A 25797-nucleotide genomic window follows, 5' to 3' on the forward strand; every position below is an offset into this window, starting at 1 on the left:
TTTTTTTTTTTTTTTTAATTCCTCAACTTTCCCAGTCTTTAGTTACCCCTGTCCCAGCTTTATTGAATGTGCTGCAGGTATCAAATCCAAAATCTGAGAATATTTGGGGAAAAAACAACAACAACAATAACATTCATCAGTTTGAACAGCTTGTCTTTGTAGTGTACTCAGTTGAACATAACTTGAAAAAGATTTGTAAAGTGGTGTATTTCATTTTTATTTACATTTTACACAACGTCCCAAATTCATTGGAATTGAGGTTTGGGTTATCATTCTCATCTCACATTCTTCATCTCTTAACACCCATCTATAAGGTTGGTCCTTCTTTTATAAGTGGTATTAAAAAATATACCCACACAAAAATCTTAGGAAAATATACACTTGTCTAACACTGTTGATGACACACCTAGGTTCTAATGAGATGTCCTGCGTAAGTAAACTATGGACCCTGCCCTCACCTGAATATGACTGGGATTTTACTCCATCCCCACCTCAATGTCATGGCCAGTAAATATTTGTGCGCACACGCACCCCCCACCCCCACCCCCCATCCACCTCCCCACCCACACACACACACACATTGCATGCACACTATTACACGAAAGGTAAAAAAGATATACTTCATCTTAGGTTATACATGAATAATAGTTTCCTCTGAAAAAAAAACATTGAAAGCGCCTCTAATTTTACTGGTTCACCTTTCCCTAGCTATGGCCCTGTAACAAATCTAGTATAACAGTCTCACTGTTGTTCAGCCAAGTGGTGGTTCAACAGACCGCCACACTGGTCCAGAATATCATACCCTTGACAGATAGGCAGGCTGCAATCCAGGGCAACAGCACGGCTCGATTTTTACTCTGTGCATGATGACACACACAGTCAAAAAAGCATTTATTGCTAAACTTCCAAACTGGGATTCAATGACAAGCAACAGAGTCTGGCAGGATGCCTATTCACCCCATGATGAACAAACAGTACATAATGCATCGCGGTGTAAAATTACCACAGTTAATTGTTGTGGCAGTTCAGGCAGAGCTGGGGTCGGGCTTCAGAAATAATAAAGGGTGCCAGCTCAATATGGCTGCTTCACACATCTTCATGAATGTGACAGGAAGTTACAAGAAAGACAGCTGAGAGGGAGCCAGTGATTGTGAAGCATGAATGAAGCAGATGACAACAGTCGGCTCATGTAAGCAGGGTGAGTAAGTTGCTCTGCCTGAACAAAATGTTTACTTCGCTTGTTTGTTTTATTACACTTCAACAGACCAGATTATAAATACTTCATGTGTCAATGGTTGTATCGGCAAACAATAAAGAAACCATCATGATCCAGTAAAAGATACCAATTAATGCCGTAGATTTTGCTGATTAGGTATTGGAATTAATGTTTCCCAACTCAGTCTTGGTATACACAGGCTCAATTAAGTAAAACTAACGCTCTCTGCAATTTGAGGGTGACACAGTTAACTGGCACGGTGTGTTAGCAGGCAACTTGCTACTATTATTTCGATGCCGCATCTGGTCAGCAGCTGATGATTTTGTCCAACATGGCACCACCTCTAACGTTGATTGATTACTCTGTTTAATTCTTATTCAAAGAGCACAATATTAATCAGAGTACTGTGTTTTCACTAGTGGCAGCACATATAATGTATTCTTGCTTTTAAAAAATCTGTGCTGATTTCCCCTTGAATAGCTTTAAGATTGCTGAAGTTTCCACTCTTGATGCCATCAACACACCTTAATTTCGAGTTATAATAAATACAATTGGATTGAACTGCGCACATACAGCAATATTTTACCAAAGCGGTATCTTTTTCTCATTTAAAATTGACATATTATGTAGCCTTTGTTCTATGTCTTGACTTGAGGGAGCCTATCCCAAAATATGGGGGGGAAAGCAAGCACCCATACAAACAACAAAAGCATCTTCGTAAGCAGCAGCACTTCAATCAATCAATCAATCACATTTTATTTATATAGCACTTTTCATACATAAAAATGCAACTCAAAGTGCTTTAAAACATTCAAAGAAAAACATAGAATTATCTTCAATCAAAAGAAAAGATAAATTATTTAAAAGTTGTTGAAAGCCAAACTAAAAAGGTGTGTCTTGAGCTTCCTCTTAAAAATATCAACAGTCTCTGCAGACCTGACATCCTCTGGCAGGCTATTCCAAAGGTGAGGACCAAAATGGCTGAATGCAGCCTCGCCATGCATTTTGGTCCTCACCCTTGGAATAAATAAAAGGCCGGCGCCAGAGGACCTCAGGATCCGCGAGGGCTGGTATGATAAAAGCAAATCAGATAAATAAGATGGCCCAAGACCATTAACACATTTATAAACTAATAAAAGTACTTTAAAATCGATCCTGAAACACACAGGGAGCCAATGCAGCAATTTCAAAACTGGCGTAATGTGCTCCCGCCCTCTGGTTCTCGTCAGCACCCGAGCGGCTGAATTCTGCAGTAGTTGCAGTGGTGAAATGCTCTTTTTCGGGAGGCCAGAGAGCAGGGCATTACAGTAATCTAAACGACAGGAAATAAAGGCATGCATCAGCACTTCCGTGTTAGCCTGAGAGAGAAACGGGCGGACTCTGGCGATATTCTTAAGGTGATAAAAACCAATCTTGGTTACATTTTTGATATGAGGAATAAAACTGAGCTCAGAGTCAAAAATGACGCCAAGGTTCTTCACACAGTGTGAGGGATTAAAAATGTGTAGTTTTGGTAAAAGCTTCTCTCTCTGACCTTCGGGACCGATAACTAAGACCTCAGTCTTGTCCTCATTGAGCTGTAGGAAATTATCTGCCATCCATGACTTGATATCTAAAATGCAATTTAAAAGGGTATCAATGGGTCCTGTGTCATCAGGAGACACGGCAATATACAGCTGCGTGTCATCAGCATAGCTGTGAAAGCTGATGCCGTGTCCCCTGATGACATCCCCGAGGGGAAGCATATAAAGATTAAAAAGTAAGGGGCCTAAAATCGAACCTTGAGGAACCCCACATTTAATTTCATGAGTTTTAGAGGAACAAGTATCCATACTTACAAAGAAATATCGGTCTGTGAGATAGGAATAAAACCAGTCAAAAACAGTACCAGAGATGCCCACTAGATTTTTAAGTCTATTTAATAAAATTTGGTGATCTACTGTATCAAAAGCAGCGCTTAGATCCAGTAGCACCAAGACTGTGAGTTTTCTCACGTCTGCAGTGCACCTAATATCATTTAAGATCCTTAAAAGAGCAGTCTCCGTACTGTGGTTCATCCTAAAACCAGATTGATATTTCTCCAAAATATTATTTGTATTTAAAAAATGATTCAACTGGATGAAAACCAGTTTTTCTAAAATCTTACTTAAAAACGGTAAGTTGGATACGGGTCTGTAGTTATTAAAAACGCTCGGGTCAGAACCGCTCTTCTTCAGAAGGGGCTTCACCACCGCCGTTTTAAAGGCAGCTGGGAAGACGCCTGTCTGAAGAGAGCAATTGACTATATTTAAAATTTGTTCTTCAAAAAATCCATAAAATGTCTTAAAAAGAAATGTGGGAATTGGATCCAAAAGGCAGGTTGTTGGGTTTACCTGGGAGAAAACTCGAACAAGTGTCCTTGCATCAACCAGGGCAAAACTTTCCAGTGTTTCCTCATGTAAATATGATTGTCCGGGTTTATTAAAACTTGTGTTTTGACGGGCTAAAAGACTGGATCTTATGTCATCGATTTTACTTCTGAAGTGGTCTGCAAAGTCCTCACAGAGAGCATCTGTTGGTCTCTGTGGGGACTTATTAAAATCAGAACTAGTTAAAAGTTCAAAGGTGGAGAAGAGAACCCTGGGGTTGTTTTTATTGACTGTAATGAGGTTTGAGAAATAGGAAGATCTTGCCAGTTTTACTGTTTTATTGTAAGATTTCAGTTGTTCGCATAAAATTTCATAGTGTACTGTAAGTTTACTTTTTCTCCACCTCCTCTCTGCACTCCTGCATTTTCTCTTTGATATTTTGATAGCATTGTTTCTCCACGGGGGTACAGTCTTTGTTTTTGTTGTTTTAATTAAAAGTGGAGCTACTGAATCTAATGATGATTTAAGATGTAGGTTAAAATTGTCAACAATAAGATCACAGGGTGCAGGTAAAATGTCAGCAGGAGTGTTTTTTAAGATCTCGATAAAATTTGCTGCCACCTCAGAAGATAGGTAGCGTTTCTTCACTGTTCTGACCGGGACTGCTAGATGGTTAAAACTGGCGATGTTAAAATAGACACAGTAGTGGTCTGACACTGCCAAGTCAACAACAGAGGACACACCAGCAGACAAGCCATAGGTTATAACCAAATCCAGGGTGTGTCCTCTGTTGTGAGTTGGCTGCAAGACGTGCTGTTTAAAATCCAAGCAGTTTAAAAGGTTTGAAAAATCTCTGGATAGTGGGTCCGAGATGTTGTCCATGTGTATATTAAAATCGCCAGTTATTAATATTCTGTTATAACTGGAATATAAAATGGATAAGAATTCTGAAAATTCTGTAATAAAAGAAGTGGAATGATGGGGAGGTCTATAGACGGTAATGCAGAGAATAGGGGGACTGCTAAAAACAAAGGCATGGTGTTCAAACGATAAATAGCTGCTAAAAATGATCTCCTTTGATAAAAGAGTATTAATAAAAATTGATGCAGTCCCGCCTCCTCTTTTGCCATCCCTTGTAGAAAATAAAAAGTTAAAATTCGGTGGGCAAGCCTCGTTGAGAGCAACTGGAGCATCTGTACCAAGCCATGTCTCAGACAAAAGTATACCATGTAAATTATTGTCTAAAATCAGGTCGTTTATGATAAAAGTTTTGTTTAAAAGGGAGCGCACGTTCAGCACGGCCAGATTAATTATTGTGCTGGACGTGCGCTCATGGTGGTACGAATGAGCAGTATTAACATATACTAGATTACCACTGTTAAAACCACGTTGTTTGTGTGTGCAAGGGAAGCGTCTGCCGGTGATGGTTTCAATGGGAAAATTGTCCGATAGTGGTAATGATAATGAGGGCCTGCAGGGGGAGCTAGTGAGGGTGGTGGTACTGTGAGCAGCTGGTATTGGCCTGTAAGTGATGGTAGTGACATTGTCATTGCAGCGTTTATGAGTAGAAGAAGAAATATGATTGGTAAACAAGAGTCAGCTGGGAGTGGAATTGGTTACGACATGGTGGATGTTAGCGGCTAAAATCTTGCTACCAAGAGAGTTCGGATGAACACCATCCGGCTGGTAAAAAGACGGGCGATTCCAGAATAGGTTAAAGTTGTCAATAAAAGCAAAGTCACTTCATACACTACACTGTGTCTATTTGGCTCATGGGGACATCATCAAATACTCTCTGGCTGTTTCTATCTAGCGCCCCATGCCCTTTAACTCCATGACTCACAGTGTCCTTCAAGCCAAATGGTAGAAGGGTGCCAAACAGTCACAGTCACATCAATACAAACACTTGAGAATGGTCACAACGCTCTCATTTGGCTATGAGTAATCATGCGTTCAACATCTTGGCATCCTTTTTCACTTCTCTTTCAGTGGCATTCTAGATGCAACATCACATTCATTATATATAGTATAAATGTAAACAATGCTATTTTTAACCTTTGGGAGTCTTGAGCTATTTGGGGTACATGGCCTTTCTGGCACATAACATATAACCAGTAAATCACTTGAAGTGTCCTTTATCTTAGTCTGTGACAAAACATACATATGAAAGTGACTGATTCCCAACTAAATTGGAGCAGAGACTGGTGCGACATTATGGCCACAGTCTGCTCACGCTCACATATCCTTCCTATGTCCATAGGCTCTGGTTGTACATGTATGTATCTCTGAGTCATGTGTACAGTATGTAGCAGGGGTCGGGGGCCGAGTCACATGACTTCACTAAACCATGAAAGACTTGACTTTGACATGGTATTAATGAGACTTGATGACCAGAATCACATTAATTGGAAAAAAATCAGGACTCAGATGGTCAAAACAAGGCACATGCTGGTGATGGTGATCTTCATCTGTTGCCACGATTGGTCAAAATAAAAGTTTGGGAGGAGTGTCCAAGTTGCTGCATCATCCAATCAGCTCGGAATAATGTACTGAAAGTCCCGCCTTTACCAAGCATATTACATTGGAGCAGTCGCAAATTGATACTGTGGAGAACTCCTTTGGGTTGTTCACATATTAATCTGGCCAGGCACGGTAGGGGTGGGCGGATCGATCCAAATATTGATATTATCGATACTAAGCAAGTACTTGGATCAGATCGATACTATTGTCCTCGGATCGATACTTTGCTCCTCCACCAAATTTCCTCAAAGCGCCGCTTCTCTGCACAAATAGCGCGTCCCCCCTCCCCTCTCTCGCCCAGCGCCTCCTGCTACTCTCTCTCAGGCACACTTTTCGCCCCTCCCTGGCAGAGCGGGCAACGGGAGAATGAGAGAGCGGCCAGAACCTAAAGCAATATAGAGCCAAACAAGGAGCAGAGCGCGGTGTGGACTTTTTTTTTTTACAACAACAGAAAAGAACAGTGCCAAGTGTGATTCGTGAAATAAAGTGCTCCGCTAATGTGGTAACACCACGAATTTACACATACATATGAAAAAAGCTCATCCGACAGCACATATGTCAAAGTCAAGGCCCACGGGCCACTTCCGGCCCGCGAGAAGGTTTTCTACGGCCCATGGGATGATATTGCTTTATTATTAGATCCGGCCCAGACCGCAGCAAGCCGGTGTGGGTAGCAGATGTGATCAGGCCCTTCGCGCCTGCCGATGACATCACGCTTTAAAATATATTGTAGCATCTTCCAAGAGCACAGACGTAGTTTAATTATCACGTTTTTATTAGTCCAACCGGCTACTGTGGGCCGCAGCCGACGCCAATACAGTACGACAACCGTTCGGTCAAAAAAGAGCAACGGCTCTCCTCTTCGTCCTCCGCTCCTCTCGCTCGCATGCCCTCCCATCCAGCGAGCCGCTCGATGCATTCGTGAACCTCGGAAACAACACAACTTGGCAAGACACAAATTCGATCACAACACAAATAACCCAATTCGTTACACTATTTCTGTAATATATTTCTTTGCATCTATGTTTGCCACCCCCTGGCTGTTGTTATAATGAACATTACCGCTACTATCGCGAGGATTGTCCTTCGGTCGTCTACGTGCCAACTGAAGACTTCACCTCACTTTTTGTGGCTTTCAGAATCGGATTGTAGTTAAAATTTATTAGGAGTATAATACGCTTTATTAAGAAATACTTCATGTTCGAAATCTCACATTGTATTATTTGTAATCGTTGGCATTTGATAAATTCATTGAGTTACGATGTAGTACTGAGATGTCCCACACTTTAAGCAGGCATTGAACGCCAAGTGTTGATAGTGAGAGAGATGTGGTTTCTAGGGGTGGGCGATACTGGGAATTTTGGTATCGAACCGATACCAAGTAAAAAGAGGGTAGTATCGGCCGATACGATACGATACCGATACTTTTGGCTTGGAAATGTTATGATCCCCCTTGATATATATATATATATATATATATATATATATATAATGTTTCTTTATTTTTTTCTTAAATAACTACAATGTAAACTTTAACAGGAGAAAAAATTAAAATACTTCTACTACAACAACTGTTTCAGAACAAAAGTCAAGAGAGTCAAACCAAAAAAAGCAGCAATGCAACGAAAATACAAATCGTCGCTGTCCTGTGAAAAACACTTATCACCAATTTTTTCAACTTTTTTATTTTTCCCTTTAATGAGATGTCTGTAACGCGGAAAACATTCATTCATTCATTCATTATCCATACCGCTTATCCTCACAAGGATCGCGGGCGTGCTGGAGCCTATCCCAGCAGTCTTCGGGCAGTAGGCGGGGGACACCCTGAATTGGTTGCCAGTCAATCGCAGGGCACACAGAGACAAACATCCGCACTCACAATCACACCTAGGGGCAATTTAGAGTGTCCAATCAACTTACCATGCATGTTTTTGGAATGTGGGAGGAAACCGGAGTACCCGGAGGAAATCCACGCAGGCACGGGGAGAACATGCAAACTCCACACAGGGAGGCCGGAGCCGGGATCAAACCCACGACCTCTGAACTGTGAGGCGGACTAGCGAACCAGTCGCCCGCGGAAACATGATTCATGTAAAAATAAGAAAATGAAATAAAAAAGGAGAAAAGTGTTTTTCACATGACAGCGACGAAATATAACAATGTCAAGTTGACAACTATAATACCTTCCATTGCACAGTATTTTGAAAATAAAGTCAGAAAGTGCAAATGGAGTAAAAAATACAATGTAAAAACCTTTAACACTATGAAAAAATAAAATACTTCTACTACAACAACTATTGTTGATTTTTTTGGTCTGAAAAAGCCTCTGCCAGAGTAAGTTGTCTCTATATCCGCGGGGGTTTTCTGGCTTGGGGATATCCCCCTTCCTCCTCCTCCCTCAACTTCGCTTGCAGCTCGTTGCTTTCTGTGATCTTTTTTCATATGTTTGTGTAAAGCACTTTATTACACAAATCACACTTGGCACTGTCCTTTTCTGTTGTTGTAAAAAAAAGTCCACACCGCGCTAGCCTCCCTCCGCTTCTTGTTTGGCCCTGCCATTGCTTTAGGTTCTGGCCACTCTCTCACTCTCCCGTCGCCCTCTCTGCCAGGAAGGGACAAAAAGTGTGCCTGAGAGAGAGTAGCAGGAGGCGCTGGGCGAGAGAGGGAAGAGGGGGGTTCCGCTGTTTGGGCAGGGAAGCGGCGCTTTGAGGAAATTGGTGGAGGAGCAAAGTAGCGATCCCAGGACAATAGTATCAATCCGATCCAAGTACTTGCTTAGTATCGATAATATCGATATTCGGATCGATCCGCCCACGCCTAGTGGTTTCTTTTCCTTTTCCTCCTTCGACACAGCTAGCTAGTAGTTTGCTCGTGCCAGCAAACTCAGTAGTTGCAGATTGCCTGTGTTTCACCACGTTTGTTGTTGTGTGTAAATGTTAAAAGGTGAGTTTAATAATTTAGGTTCGGGTCAGGTAACTTAACTGCTGTACTGCTAGCCTTGATATGTTCTCGTGAGTGATGTCACTTTGATGAACACTAGTTAGTTATTTCGGCTAGTATGCTAACCATTCTAGTGATTAAAAGTGTGAATGTGTATTGTATGTATTGTTTGGCTGTTTAATTGCTTAATACAGTGAATTGTAAGGTTTAGGCATATTGTTAACAAATGGATATGCATTGGATGATGTGGCTAGGTTATTCTTTGTCTGTGTTGTTGCAGACCACAATAAATAGACGCGTCAAGTGGAATACTGGCCTCTGTTTTCTGATAGGAGCACCCACATTCATACCTTGCCACTCTAAAATAGAGTCAGCTGGAGACATCATACCAATCATATGATCTTCTCCGTTTTACTTCACATTATGCACAGTTCATATAATCTCATATAACCAGAAAATAGTTTCCAGTTTAGCAGGAGAAACGCAAATGTTCCACTGATCTTGTTTCCCAAGACGGTCAGCGGCTTCTTTTTTATTTGGCCCTCCGTCCATTTGACTTTGACACCCCTGCCCTACAAAAAGCAACGAGCTGCAAGCGAAGTTGAGGGAGGAGGAGGAAGGGAGAGATCCCCAAGCCAGAACACCCCCACGGACACAGAGACAAGGTACTCTGGCAGAGGCTTTTGAGCCCAAAAAAAAAAAAAAAAAAAAATAGTAGAAGTATTTTATTTTTTATATTGTTAAAGGTTTTTACATTGTATTGTTTACTCCATTTGCACTTTCTGACTTTATTTTCAAAATATTGTGCAATGGAAGGTATTATAGTTGTCAACTTGACATTGTCATATTTGTATTTTCGTTACATTGCTGCTTTTTTTGGTTTGACTCTCTTGACTTTTGTTCTGAAACGGTTGTTGTAGTAGAAGTATTTAAATGTTTCATACTGTTGAAGTTTGTATTGTAGTTATTCAAGAAAAAATAGCCACGGTGGTCGACGTGTTAGCACGTCCGCCTCACAGTTTAGAGGTCGTGGGTTCGATCCCAGCCCCGGCCTCCCTGTGTGGAGTTTGCATGTTCTCCCCGTGCCTGTGTGGGTTTTCTCCGGGTACTCCGGTTTCCTCCCGCATTCCAAAAACATGCTTGGTAGGTTAATTGGACACTCTACATTGCTCCTAGGTGTGACTGTGAGTGCAGATGTTTGTTTGTCTCTGTGTGCATTGCGATTGGCTGGCAACCAATTCAGAATGTCCCCCCCTACTGCCCGAAGACAGCTGGGATAGGCTCCAGCGTAATAGATGGATGGACATAACATATTATACAAACTCAAGGGGGATCATATCATTTCCAAGTAAAAAGTATTGGTATCGTATCGGTATCGGCTGATACTACCCTGTATTTACTTGGTATCGGATCGATCCCAAAATTCCCAGTATCGCCCACCCCTAAGGTACTGATTTATGGACTTAATCATAATAGGTTTTACAGACAGGCTACAGTACAGTACAGTACAGACTTTGATACGAAATGCCCGCTGCATAGTAAGCCAGACCAACTCGAGAATTGCAGAACATTTAGGAACAAAATTGACAAAAGGACAAAAAGCTTATGTGATTATGGATGGTCAGAGCAACCGTTTCTTAGCTCGGCCTGAGTTGCGTGAAGTTTTCACTGTTAAAAAAACGAGCCGTTCACCTACAAAGTTAAAACATGCTCTCGTATTGCTGAAACTTACCGCAAAATGGCATAAGGTTTTCAGATTGAGTTACTAGATAGGTCAGAAGTTGTCCCTCTTCCCCCACTTATTGAGTCTCAACAATAGAAGTGAAATAGCTACACCTAGCAAATAAATCCCAGAACTAGACGCAAACACTCAAATACTCCTGCTATTAGGACATGATTTTACAAATATGTTAAGTGCCGCAAACTCCGTAGCGTGGCGGATATACCACCGTAACGCCTCAAAGTCTGCCCTCCATTTACTTGTACTTACGTTAGCCTCGATGTCTTCGGACCGTGGACCATAATAACCAGATGCAACGGGGATGGACAAACTGAAAGTAAGCAGTGGGCCCTCATGTTTGCCTGCATGAGCTCGAGAGCTGTACATATTGAGGTGATCGAGTCTCTATAGACACATCCGGCTGTAATTACAGTTTTCAACACATGCTTACTGCAAACGAACTCCAGGGTCTTCATTTGTGGTTTAGCTCAATGTCGCCAACATCTCAGTTGAAAACACGACAAACACTCTATCCAAAGAAAGAACGAGGAGCACAAGTAATGGAGAAGAGACACTGTTTTGTGTGATCATGATGCACCTGGATCTGGAGATGTGCTTGTAGAAATAAGAAGTATTTTGCTGCTTCAGCCCCTTCACCCATCACCTCCATTACTCACGTGCTTTCCTCCATTTAAATGTAGCCCATCCCTGTACTGATGACCTGGATTTTTCCTGGAGTTTTTCCTCTTTTCATACCCCTTTCCCACTCTCTTTGATCTGTCTTTCTCTGGCTTGTTTCAGACCTCGGCAGACCATGTGAGTGATGTCTCACTGTTTTCCCTCTTCTTTTTTTCTTAGAAGACCTTTCTCCTTTGCAAGTTGTAAGCAATTAACCCTTTGTGACCATGTTCAGTACATTGAATTTCCCCCCTTACCCTTTGCTACATACCTCTATGCTTGCTGTTCCACTTTAACCTCTTTCTGTTCTCTGTCCAATTATCCCCCTTTTCTCCCGTATTAACCCTTCTTCATCCTCCGGTAATGGTTCTCTCCTCTGCCTCACGTTATAAAAAACATTCTCCCCCACCAACCCACTACCAAACACCATATAATCACGCTCTAATTGCTGTCACGCCTCCACTGTGCTCAAACCTGGAGGCTAAATTATTTCCTCAGTGAGAGAAAGTTGAGTTGAAATACAGTTGTGTGCAAATATATGATTAAATTGTTATATTTCTATTGAGAAGCTGTTTAGCAGGAGCTGTATGTTTACACTACTGTTGGGCCCACTTTTAACTTGATTTTTCTATGCCTGTCTAAAATCCACAGTTTCCAAATACGTTATTCTTTGGCTTTCAAAATGAAACATTACATTACATTCGATACAGTAGCAGGACTAAAACGCAGCCTGTTTATTAGGGGTTAAAGCCAAGTATGTTGTTTTTATTTCAAATAAAATGTGTATGTAGCAGTGTCTGTACCAAATGAATTACTGTAGAAATAAGAAAACAGTTCATTTGCATATGGTCACGTCACATCCAGTCAAACTACTGCGTACCACATACATCTGATGGCAATACCAAGTGCTAACTGAGCTGACTGCTTTCAAGCTTGGCCTTAAATTAATTTGGTGCCTCCTCGTCAATGTACGACACTTCCTTCTCCACTCTAAAAAAACATGTTTTCAGACCACAGGTACACTATGCTACATACAGTAAAAACAAAAGGCCCTATTGGTTTAGCTGGCATTTGAGTGAGTGTGACGAAACGCACAAATTCGCAATAGAGGAAGGACACCCTCCTTTGGAAAGGCATTGCTCTTCTTCGTCACCTCTTCTTAAGATAAGCCATGTGTTTAATTTACCTTATAATGTCCGCCATGGCGCACAGGTTAACACTTAAGGCTCTACGTTCGTGACCGGCAAATTTGCAGATGCACAAATTTTAAAGATTGATGGTTTGCGCCAATGTGAGTGTGAATGCAGCCAACTCCATTTGCCGCCAATCAAAGTGACTACTCTCATTCACTTTAAATGTGGCATAAACACATCTCATGTATGGGGAAAATGATGCAGTCAGTGATCCTTACATTTTCACTGCTCTTGGCCGGTGTGGCACCAGACGTAAGTGACTAACCTCAGTAAGTACGGAATCAGCTGGTGATAACCACTGGCGACTGAAATATATCAGCGGACCTCATGTACATGTATCTATCCCTACCCCTGATCGTTCATCTGTCGCCCCAACCCCAATAGCTGTGTACTGGCCAGTGGAATCATTAGTTGCACATTGTTGTCATATTTATAAATGAAATACAATCACCACACATGTCCACGAGACTCAGAAGTTTCTGCCACCTCTTGTCATTCAACCGAGCCTATCCTTAAGGACAGAACCTTGCTACACCGGAATACCCAGTATGGCGTAGAGTGGTCTGCAAAACTGACAAACGAAAATCAGCATATGCCAGTATTTTCTCATGCAACATGTACGAAAATAAATCCCTTAATGTTGACTATGTGCACGTGTGTACGTGCGTGCGTGGGAGCAAGAGAGAGAATTTTGTAGCAATGTGTGAGCATGTTTTAGTACAACAGATGGATTAGTCTAGTAGTTGTTGACAGAAAACTAATATTTACAATTTAAATTTACATATATAACATTTATTGAGCGGCAGAATGTGCCCTGTGATGACCTATGTGCTCTGAAGCCACCAACTGCATGCAGTAACATTTGTTTTCAGTGTGTGTTAACTTCCACATATTTACATCAGGCAAGTTAATCAATTGCACAAATGTTTGGAAACATAAACACTACTACCAGTTGTAGTATTTAATGAATAATCATTTATTAATCACCAGAATCTGAGAGTACACCACAATAACATTTCAGCACAGTTACAAAACTCTGCTCTCAACTTTTCTCCCTTCAATTTTCACTCGCAGCTCTCATTAACTACCTACTGCTTTCACCACAGAATGGGCTCATGAATTCATTGCACTTGTAATAGTGCTATAAAACTGAGTGCATTCATTGTGCTTTGATTGTATACATAAGGCTGGCATGCATTACCACCCAGCACGTGAATAAGGCTTTCCCTAATTGAGGTGTGTCAACAGCAGCTGAGAGTTGTTCTTCCTGTCTAATCAAAAGATCTAGCCATAAAATGGTGTTACTACAACTCGCCCAGATTTTTAGACATAAAGGCTGTGCAAAAGCAGCAAGTTTATATATATATATATATATATATATATATATATATATATATATATATATATATATATATATATATATATATAGAAGAGTTACATTACTTGTATTAATTGAGCGATTAGACTGTTGAACAGAGACAAAAATGTAAACCCTGGAAACTTTCAGCAATGTATTAAACAAAGTATAAATTGTGTATGATACTCATACTTTTCACCACTGCTTCATGGTGCCTGTGTTAGCATGAGCATCAGACGAAAACATACAAGCCAGCACTTAACTTCATTTGACAGCCCCTTTCACTTTATTGCATCACGACGCCAACCTCCTGAGTGTTTTCATGATATTATGCAAGTGCACATTGCACCTAGGGGTACCACACATGGAGAACTGTGACTACAGTTAAAAGTGTGACAAGGTAAATGTGTCAGTTTGACATACAGCAAAGAAAAAATAAACATTTTAAGGGATAGCTTGAAAATTGATACTGACAGAAAGAAGAGATGGATCATATACTGATGTGACCTTTGACTTAAGCTTCATCCATCCATATCATACCTGATCATTCAAAGTGAATGAGGCTGTAAATTGACAGAAAAATAATCCCTACATTATCCTTGATCTTGAAAAACACTGGTCTGACAGAGCGCTGACAAGAAGTGTGTAGCTACTAAGAGGTTGAATCAATTAGTCGACTAGTCGACGAGTCAACTTTACAACTGTGCATCGAAATTTAAAACTTGAAGTTTTTGTCATCTCGCCATCTAATCAGTCCAATTTACTGAGGACTTTTGACTCGTCAATCTGCTGCTGGTCCTGGACATTAATTCTACAGTATGTGTTGTGCGGCAGAGAGAATGTCAGGCCAGTAAGGCGAAACAGACTTCATACAGCTGTGTGGGTCCAAGAGTACAAATATGAGCTGGTAGTGGATGAGAATAGCAGTTTGCATCGCTAGCTTCAGCTATTCCCTTTAGTCTCAAAGGATTCATTCTAGTCATACCTCAAAGCTGGCAACAAAGAACGAGGGCATCAGCGAGAGGTAGGCCCGCTGCCCCCATCGTCCACGGGGGGCTTAGTTTGCGCGAGGGGATGCATTGCGACATCATCAAGTGTGCAAGTCATAATTGAATGCTCCCACATCCATTTGATATGTCGTTCAAATATGCTGCCATCTTTCTGCTACGGATACCCGAAGGAGACAAACTTAGCTAACGCAGTTGCTCAACATCATGACTACAGCATGTGTTACAAATACATTGCACTTACTTTGTCACTTGCGGGAATAATAGAAGTCATTTGTAATGACTTTTGCTTGCACCTCTGCTGCAGAAATTGGTGGTAGGCTTGCGATGTGTGGTCTCTCTGTTGCACCATAGTGTGCATGAGTCAAAATGCAGGAGCTTTGAACGTAGGTCGTTGCATTCTATTAGTTCACCACTAGATGGCATTCTATACACTGTTCCTTTTAGTTCACCCATGAGGTCAGTGTTCGAAGCTGACTTTTTTTCCCTGCAGGATGCGACTAAACTCACAAGATTGGGACATGACAGGATAAAAGGTTCACGGGAGCAGACAGTAGTGGGAGAGTTTGTGAGGAAGAGAGGGTAAATAAACGTTTTGTTTTTTTGGATTTGTATTTTTCTTCCACCGCTAGGGGCGCACTAACCGGAATTAGAATCAAAACTAAGAAAAAAAAATGCAATGCAAAGAAGAATACGCTACTTTTCCTTTAGCAGATAGAACATGGACGACAAATTACGAACAGTTAATTATTTTCAAATCCTCGCCCCTTCATCATGGAACCCACATGAAGAAGTTTGTATGATGCAAGTTTTAAGTTGAAGGCCATCGAACTTGCTATCCAGGAAGGAAACCGCGCTGCTGCACGCAAGCTCAGCGTCAATGAATCTATGATGAGACGTTGGAGGCGGCAGCGGGAAGTGAATTGAAGATAAGTACTGGTTATTTTCTCTTGGTTCTGTTCTGTTTCAATCAATAAAGGTGCTGCCGTATTAAAAGGCACTGTTAGGAAACTATCTGTTCAGGTACATACATTTATATTTACAGTTCAAAATCATTCTGTAAATGCAGTAAATATCAAAATTTTTAACAGAACGACTTCATGGGTTTCAGCGAAGATGATTAAAGTGACTTGTGATTTCAAACAACAAGAGAAATTCAGATAAATAAATACTGGTTATTTTCTCTTGGTTCTGTTCCGTTTTAATCAGCAAATTTGCTGCCATGTGAAAAGGTACTGTTAGGAAAGAATCTGTACAGGTTCATACATGTACATTTGCAGTTCAAATTTGTTCTGTAAATGCAGTAAATATCAAAATTTTCAACATGGATAGGTGCGGCTTGTATATCGTGTTTTCATTTTTTTTTTAAATAGAGTGGATGTGTCTTATATAAAGGTGTGGCTTATAGTTCAGAAAATATGGTAGTTTCTTAATCACTCTATTGTGATATCATTTTCAAAATTTAGCAATTTTACTGCATTGCAAGTAATTTTGTGATTTTTCACCCCTAACTTGGAGACAGAGAGGAACTCTGTTGACACAGCAGATGCAAAATCCAATCTTATCCAGTTATTTCTCAGACACTTCAATAAGTATGTTGAAGATAATGATTATGATAGCTGAGATTGTCTTATTCCAGTTGTGGCATTGCATAGAACCAATAACTTGCTAGTTCCATTGCATAAGCTTTCATCAAGGTCAAATAGAGTATGTTGTAAGGCAACCCCTACACTTGTCAGGCGTGACGCATACGCACGAGTACGCAAGAGTAGAATTTAGGCTGATCAGCAATGAATGTTCTTCTTAAACCCATCCTTGCTAAGACACCTTTTTCCCTAAGAGTAATTTTTTATTCCCTGGCACAGCTGCTGCAATCACTTGAAACTCCACTGCAGACCATGTGACATCATCAATTAAATTCACAATTATAGGGCAGAGAAGCTTCAGTGTGAGAAAACACAGCATCATCTGTGAATGTACGAGTGTGTTAACATGAGTCTGTGCATGTATGTGTTTGGGAGCGGTTCTGTGAAAGGGATTGTGTAAGACTCAAATTGAAAATGTTGTTGTAGACTGTAATACTGAGTCAGACAATGTCAGCAATTGTTTGTTTGTATAATTCTTGTGAACCTAAGCAATTGTCTTGAAGCAACATGTTACAGTAAACAAACACTTGATCCTTGAAGGACACATCAAGGGGTATTTGGCAGGACATCTTATTACTTGTTGCCTCTTTTCATTTTAACATTTTTTTTCTTGTACTTTAAAACGCAGTGAAAGCAGAGGAAGCACCCTTTAGAATGTATGCTCAATGCTGTCACTGGTTCCACAAAGGTAGCCCTTAGATCATTTTCGGTTTAGTAGGGAGCATTTGTCCTCTATTGACATCGTAGATTATAGCCTTGGCTCCCGTTTCCAGCTTTAGTGATTTATCCAAACCGAATTTTCTGGGATCACACAAAAATGCCGTAATTCAATGTTAGAGTGCAGATTTTCAAAAGGGTCCCACATAAAAATAGAATTACATCCTCTGCATACACAATAATTGTACTCATGTATCATCCTCAATGTAGTCAACTAAAGAGGTACATGTATGAGTTACTAGCAATTGTTTGAACCTTTCCTACAAAGTTGACTTTTTAGACACGCACCCTCTCTCCATTAAAACATAATCAGCTCCCTAATAGGGTAAAAACAAGGCACGGCGTTCATATTTATCTCCTTACCTATACTGATGGCCTACACGGATGCAGATCAGGAGATTAAAAATTCATAATCATAATAGGATTTCTAAGAGCATTATTCTCTCTTGTGTGCCGTCACTGTCTAATACAACTGGGTCTAATCGTATGCATTCACAGCCCAGAATACTCACATAATAGTGATCTGGGTGTACTCCAAATGTCAGCATCATATTATGGGCATGAGTGCGTGGTCTGGCTTTGTTCCCTCCTTGAGTACCATAGGATGGGCTGAAATACATCTATAGGGCAGGCAAATGGTTTGAACGCAGGGTGAACTGAAAAATGTCTTGATAGTGATTGCATCTTCTTCATACTGTGCAGTTCAGGGCGTCAACTGTTCAATCAGCATTTGTTGTTGGTTTTTGTTCTTTTATTTCAACCATTGTGCCTCAAAAGACCATGAAACTGACCTGGGAAAGAAAATCCCATCAACCCGTAAATACTTGAATGTCAGTTTGTAGGACATCCATGGCCTTTTAGCAATCTTTATATTGAGTTACAAATATGCTTTATTCCATAAATTGTTGCAATTAGAGAGCTGTGCAAGCGTTTGAGTATCTGCCTAATTGCTCTTGCTCCGCTCTTCACTTTTTGTACACCCCCCCCCCCCAAACCTACCTGTGTGTCTACGTGCAAGTGTGGTGCCTGGCCTGCTGATGAAGAAGAAAGGTTTCTGGTTGAGACAATAAAAACTCACTGCCAGTTCACCTGCACTGTGCCTTACGAAAAGTAACACATTTTAAGGATGTCTTACCGAAAACATGGTCCTGTCAACAGGGGAAGATGAAGGATTCATAAAGTTGAACATAAACACTCAACGGAAGAGACCAGTTGCCTGGTCGCAACTGCACTGCACAAGATTGGCTGCCAAAAATGTACAGTTCAAAGATCACCTTATGGACATGCTTGCGAAAGTGACACACCAATAACACCAACTCAATGCAGCCTGCGGGTAGACGCATGCCATGTCAATCAGCTCCAGTCTGTAACGATTCACTCTCGTGTTCTCTCCCCAGTTACTGTGTCCCTCGGCTTCAGCTGCTGGGTACTTGTTGGGTTTCGGGAGTTCGCAGTGGTCACTGAGACTCTTTGACGTTGGCAGTTCATTTGAAGTGCATATGATATGACATGATCTGGATCTCCATTACTGTCCAGAAATTGAGTATTTTTGTTCTGAAATTTTATCTCATCATTCATGTGGAAATTTGTGTCTGTTCCTTCTAGTTAAGTAAATAATAATTTGAAGCATTTGGCACTTGAAAAGGAAATGCAAATAATGTATTAGTGCTGCATTAATACAATGTACTTTAATTAATAATTTTCTATTTGCAATAATACACTGTATAATTTATTTTATATAACTGCTATAATCTATTGCTTTTCATTGAAAAAAAAAACATGGATCAAACATGAATGGCGCTCAACATAATCAAAGTTGCTCATCCCTGGTCGTTGTGAAACATATCTGGGGACAATTAAATGGATGCCAGGCAGAGTGAAATGGACATTTGGCACAGACAGACGCCATGACGTGGTGGTGCTGCCCAGCCTAACTTCTTTCAACTTTTAAACTGCTGACCCCGAAGCACACTCTCTCATTCATGAATTCGATTTGATAAATCTGATAGTTATTGCAGCTTTCTAATGTGGAAAGATATCGTAATAGCATCAGCTCCTCTGTGGCCTTATCAATGTAGGTTGTCCATGAAGGCCGCATAGTGCCGACCTTTCAATGAATCTCGGAACTACTAATCAACACAGTTTGGATATTTTGACCATCAATTCCATTCAGCCATCACACATAGTGAATTCCTACTGCGAAGTTTAAAACAGCCTGTAGCAGTTACCGTACACAGGGATCATTATTATTCATTTGCTCAGTAAAATAGCCACATAGGCTTACAAATTAGCTCATCTACTGCACTGCAGCTAGGCACTGAGACAGATGTAGAATATCAAGGTAGGAAAATTGCTGTACTTAAAAACACCTTCTGTTCAGTTGTCATGGCCTTATTGTCATTCTGTGGCTCCCTCTTTAATGCGGTAGTGTATTAGGCACATGTGACCAGTCGGCAACTAATAAATTACACAGGAGAGTAAAATGACTTTGGCCCATTGTTTGTTGTAATGAGAATGTAGAGATAAATCCTGTTCAACTAAGGGCCCTATTTTGGTAGACTGGCGCCCTTGTGCTTAGCATAAAAATCAGGCGTAACTTCAATCTAGGGTCATGTGTTCGGGGCCGCGTTGCGCCTGTCTGGGCGTGCCGGCACACGTAGCAGCCTTGCCCCAACGCACCTGATAAGTTGGTGACTAAAAATAGTCAGCGCTGGGCGTACAAACGGGCACATCATCATTTCCGTGCCAGGTCAATGGTCTAGTTCAGCTTGGCTGTTAATTTAGTAGACGCGCCACGTCTCACTGGACGTTACTTACACGGCCCCCCGGCGCATCTCGCAATTTGGTGACAAAAAGTAGACTAAATTTTAGACTTCCTAAAAAGTGGTCTATTTTGCAGCGCAGATGGTCTAACGTGATTTTGGTGTATTTAATCGAGGCGCAAGCAGACAGATTCTCCGCTCCATGGACGTGCATGGTGGACCTCATGGGATTTCATTCATTGTGGAAATCCATTCATTGAACAAATTATAATTATTTAAGGCTGGGCGTTATGACTGAAAAGTATATCATGATATAAGTGTTTTATATTGGTTGATATCGATATATATATATTGATGTTTTTTAATTAACTATTGAAAATAATGACCCGGAGAAAATGAATTTTGATTATTTTATTTTAACATAATACTTAATCTTTAATAAGAGGTCAATGTAACTATGAAAGAGTGAAATAAACTGTTCAATATAAAGATTAAATAAACTCCGTTTGAAACATAGCTTAGTAGGGCTGGGTGATATGTCTGAAAAACGGTCACAATCTAAGTATTTCAAATCAGTCATTATTGATAATTAATGATTTTTTTTAAAAACCTATTTAAAAAAATATAACAGTTAACTGTTTTTGTGTACATCGTTATGTAGTGTAATGTGCAGTTTCTCCTCCACCAGTGCATTGTAAATGCTTATTTGCATTAGGTCTACCCCAAAGCAGTATTGTTGATACGCATACATTAGCCTTCATTCAATGTTCATACAATGTAAGTGAACTAATACTCTCTTGCAGGTGCATACATTATCGTTGAACAACCGTCTTAGAACTACTTTATCTTTTTAGCAGACTCATTATTGCCATCGTCCATTCATATTTTACTTGCTTGATTTTAACTTGAGTGCGATGCCGAGAGCTGGACATGGCTAGCACTGGCCCTAGCATGTCAAAGACAGTGAACCCCCTTACTTGTACACCATGTCTCCATCCAGAGGTGTTTAATCGGGTTATCATAGCATAAGTTTTATCGAATGCATTTTCTATTGATATCGATCACGTGTCAATCGCAATACATATTGTCCAGCCCTACCTTAGCGTGTTTAAAATATTTTAATAGCACCCACATCACTGTGGTGGGGGGCTGACAACATCATCTGAAAGGGGAGATGTTGCAGTTTATGTGCCAAAGTCATGCACAAGTCTAATTTCTGCTTCTGCAATGTTCAAGCACAGCTCACTCAGGCGTGTGCTCCGTACCATCCTGATTTAGATGCAAATGAGGGACGCCGCGCACAAAGGCGCAAACACTCCGTTACACCCATTTTTACTGGCGCAAAGAGAAAACTCTACCCATGCGCACAGTTAGGCTGTGCTTTGCGCTAGACTTGCGCCCGAAACGAAAATAGGGCCCTAAGTGTAAATCATTCCCAATAAAATAGCATTACTGGCACCTGTGACCATGAGGGACTTGAACTGACATGCAGGGAAATGAAGGAACACTCTTGTGTTCTGCCTTGAGGTGTCGATCAATGTTGGAGGAGGTAAAGTAAAGCTATTAATTCCTGTGGATATGTCAATCCCCAAAGGCAGGAGCAGATTGGTACTGATCATGACCAGCCTCTTGGTCAGATAGAATCTTGGGATTTTGTTGCACCTCAGTTAACCATTGATTCATTGAAGGTTTTACAGCTTCCTCAAAGGCATGACATTCCACTGGAGCAATGTTAATCAATAACAATTGCAAGTTTATAAGATTGCATAAAAAACTGCAGATTGGATTATGCAAAACAAATCATGTCAGATAAGTACCTGGGGGCACCTGAGGTGAAATGTTCCATGTAAGGTGCTTGTAACAGAAACGTGTCTCATACATTAATAAAATATTCATAGAAAGATCATTCCACGTAAATGATAAATAGAATGCTTATTTTACTTACCCGGCCAATAAGCACAGGTTCAGGTCCAGCGTATTCTTCAATCACAAAGAACTGGTTCCAGATCCAACTTCTCCTGCTGCGTGAGCGTGACCTCTTTTCTTCCAAAGGATCACCAGCCTTGTCCTCTGACTCTGCTTCCTCAAACACAAGGCCGCTGTCATTGTCCGGATCATGCACCTGCACCCCAGCACCTTTGACTGATCGGCTCCCTTCTGGAGCTGGATGGAGCCTCAGGACATGGCTGCTGTTGACAAGTTTTCTGTCTTCATCTATTGAGTAGTGAGCTGCGCTGAGCTCTGTTTGAGCAGTGTGAACTGACTCTGTTAATAGGTCTCTATGGGAATCTGCTGTTCTGTTTCCAGGTCGTATTCCCTGGGGTTGTATTGTCAGCACAGATGGAGTAGATCCATTTGTTTCAGAGGGAACATACAGAGGAAAATGTTTTGTCAATTGAAGAGGGGCTTGTGTTTGATTGACCGGTACTTCGTTGTCCAAGCTGAGATGTACTTTTTCTAGAAGTGTTGACATTAATAGAGCTTGTCTTTTCTTGCTATCAGCACCATCTGAAACGTGTAGCTCCAAAATGTCTCGCCCTTTACCTAAACCCGGGGCATTCACCATTGAATTAATATGAGTGTCAGAACTCTGGTCCTGATTACGATCTGGAGTAGTGACCGGATTTAGATATGGAAATGCAGTCTGATTATCAAATCCAGTGTGTGACTGAGTGATGGATGTATCTTGTCTTGGCATTTTCAACACTTCTAACTGCCTGTGATTAACGTCAATCAAATCTCTCTTTCTGCTCCGGCTAACCTTGCTCGGAAAGTTCGGAATGGGAACATTCTGCATTTGGGAATTGACTATCCTAACAAGGTTCTCTTTTGACAGCACTTTCAGAACCTCATAACTTCCACTAAAGTTCAGTTTTCGGTTTGACTCAATGCTTAGTCCCTTTCCTGGCACACCTGTTGCATAAACACTCAAATCAGGTCTGATTTTGGCTTTTGAACTTAATCTAATGCGGGTTTTATTAGAATGTACGTCAAGCTTATGGTACAATGTGATACCTTTAGTTCCTTTAGTATTGTTTTTCATTTTCTTTAAATCCTGATTCAAATCCTTTCGCAGAGTCATCTCTTTCGTGTTGACAAACTTGACCTCGCGTTTAGGCTTGACAGCTAGCCTCCCCTTGATGGTAGCCGATGGAGTGCCATGATTGGGCACTTCTTTGGTGTAAGAAAGAGGTCCAGTGTCACCTGCCTGTGCATGACTTATCAGATTTCTAAGAGTCACCACAGGCATTATATTTGTGTCCATGCTCCCTTCCCATTGGTCTGGAGCTCTGTTCTCCTGTATTTTCATCATGTGTGAGCCACCTACTCCTCTCATCCGCACAACCTTGCTGACCAAGGCCCCTCCGCACAGCCCATCCCACAGGCAGATGGAAACCAATAGGAGCAGATTTCTTGTAATCATCTTGTCTCGTAGAGAGATGTCCTAATTGGAGCAGGGTTTACTGTGAGGCAGGCCTTGTTTTCCAGCTGTCTTCATTCTTTCTGTTGCTTTCCCTGTTTTCATGCCCCACCTGTCTCTCTTTCAATCTATGCCCTTCACTGATTTGGAGGGCAGGTATCAGTCAATCCTTTCTTCCCTCTTTCCTCCTACACTACTTAATATGTCTGTCTATCTCTCCAGGTTTCAGGTCAGGTTTCGTTTTGTTTTATTCCACTTCTCCTGCCGTGATCCTCATTCAGTTTTCAAAAGAGGGTTGGGCATCCTGAGAGAAAGAGATAAAGATAATGGCGTTAAAACTTTAATATATTGCAGTAGGTTAATTAAAAGTGGAGCTTCAGAGACAGGTAAGGACATGCAAAGACAAGAGGGTATGACAGACCCATTAACAGAGTAGCAATCACATTTCACAAGCACCAAGGCATGACGAGGCCCAGAACATATCAGTTCATACCACTATAATGACCCAAGTATTATTGTTCACATCTATAAGCTGCACAAGAACAAAATGATCCACAGTTCTTAAGTTTTACATTACTGTGCAATAGATGTCATAGCATTCCGAAATGCTCTCAACATTTCATAAAATAAATTCTTGCAAGGATTTCTGACTGCAGTGCAGACGTTGACAAACCCTTTTCATTTCCTTTTCATGCTTAATTAATTAGCTGCATTAACATTGTACTTTGATCAGTCACTTAGTATGGCAATACAGATGGAAGCCATTGATGCTAAGGCATTTTCTTGTCGCTGTCAGGCACTTTTGACTCACTCTTTCAGAATGTCTCTCTCATAATGTGAGCCCCACAGAGAAATCCTACACCAAGTCAAAATGTCATGCATCAATCCGTCTCCTTGATTTACGTTAAAACAAACTAGAGCGGTATTTCAGTAACATCTGCTTACGAATTTGACAAGTCATACTCTGCACGGTAGTGTGCCATATTACTTTAACAAGAAAATATTCATGTTTGCCGAGATCAGTCAAAAGGTATTTCAGAACATGCATTGAGAGTCCGCTGATAGTGTAGTGGTACACACGCCTGAATTGTGTGCGGGCAGCGTGGGATCGATTCCCGCTCAGTGACAGTGTCTATGTGTGCCCTGCGACTGGCTGGCGACCAGTTCGGGGTGTAGTCTGCCTTCGCCCATTGACGGCTGGGATAGGCTCCAGCAACTACCCGCGACCCTATATAGGATAAGCGGTTTGGAAGATGACATGATGACATGCAGTGAGAGGCTAATCAGTTTTTCTTTATGTCAGGATGGAATCTTTGTCTGGTGGATAAAGTTGTAAGGATGCTACCCTGGCAGGAAGATACTCCACCAGTAAAGTGTGCAAGTTTGCATCATTAAAAACATCTTTCCACTGTTACAATTTTAGAATGAGTAATCCAGATCATTGTTAGACATTTGCGGTACCGAAATTCATAGAATTTAGTGAAAAATATTACAATAAAAAATACTGTCCTCAAATGGTAAGTAATACATAGAACACTTAAATTGACACGAGTCAAAATTTCTTCCTGAAATAAATTACTGTATAGAAAATTAATTTCATTTAGAAAAACTACCATAGTGTACCTATTTCCATAATTAACTTTGGAGTTGCTGTATTTTTTCATATATTTATTTTTTTTAACCTATTTATACTTTTATACTTTTAACTCAATTTTTGTCCATTGTTATGCACTTTAAGGTGCAGAGCCAATATATTCTTAATGATTACAGGTCATAGTAAATTGTTGTCTCTGTAGTTCTGGATATGTGAGCATAAAACAACTGACCTGAATTCATAGGCATAAGACATTAGTTGATTTAGTTGCGAATTTATTCCATCCCTCAAATGTATTCTCATTCATGTTTTTGTTTTGTTTTTTATTGAAAAGTGGTAGTTGGAAGCTGTTTCGAATGGTGGATCCATTTAACATCCATTTAACAAACCCTAAATTACAAATCAGGAGACTGAGGTGTAAAACTCACAGGAAACTTCTGTCTACATTGACTTGCGAATAAACAATCAAGACAAAACGGAGCTCGGACACAGACTGAAATAAAGATGAATAGACTGATGAAACAACAAAACACAAGTGGGACACACGAAGACAGCCAGGAAGTTGATGGCATGAATACCCATCCCAAATTCCCATCAAAAAGATAGATTGGACAGGTAATAGTCACAACGGAATTTGTTTTCAATAACAAAACTAAACCCATGGTAATTAAATCAAGC

The 25797-nt window shown here is 40.7% G+C and overlaps 1 protein-coding gene across 5 annotated transcripts in view; it reads right to left on the bottom strand.

The window, feature by feature from the left end:
• The window catches only part of cdh24b (cadherin 24, type 2b), a 224422-nt gene that overhangs the window by 118606 nt on the left and 80019 nt on the right, over positions 1–25797 (bottom strand). For all 5 annotated transcript variants that reach the window (XM_086042936.1, XM_086042937.1, XM_086042934.1 and 2 more), the window contains one exon: positions 22050–23829. In XM_086042936.1, coding sequence (XP_085899062.1) covers positions 22050–23528 — 1479 coding nt within the window. In that variant the 5' untranslated portion in view covers positions 23529–23829. The remainder of the gene's footprint in view (positions 1–22049; positions 23830–25797) is intronic.

Source organism: Filicampus tigris, chromosome 10, assembly GCF_054856515.1.
Source record: "Filicampus tigris isolate MCC_2025a chromosome 10, RoL_Ftig_1.0, whole genome shotgun sequence".
Taxonomy (NCBI): Eukaryota; Metazoa; Chordata; class Actinopteri; order Syngnathiformes; family Syngnathidae; genus Filicampus; species Filicampus tigris.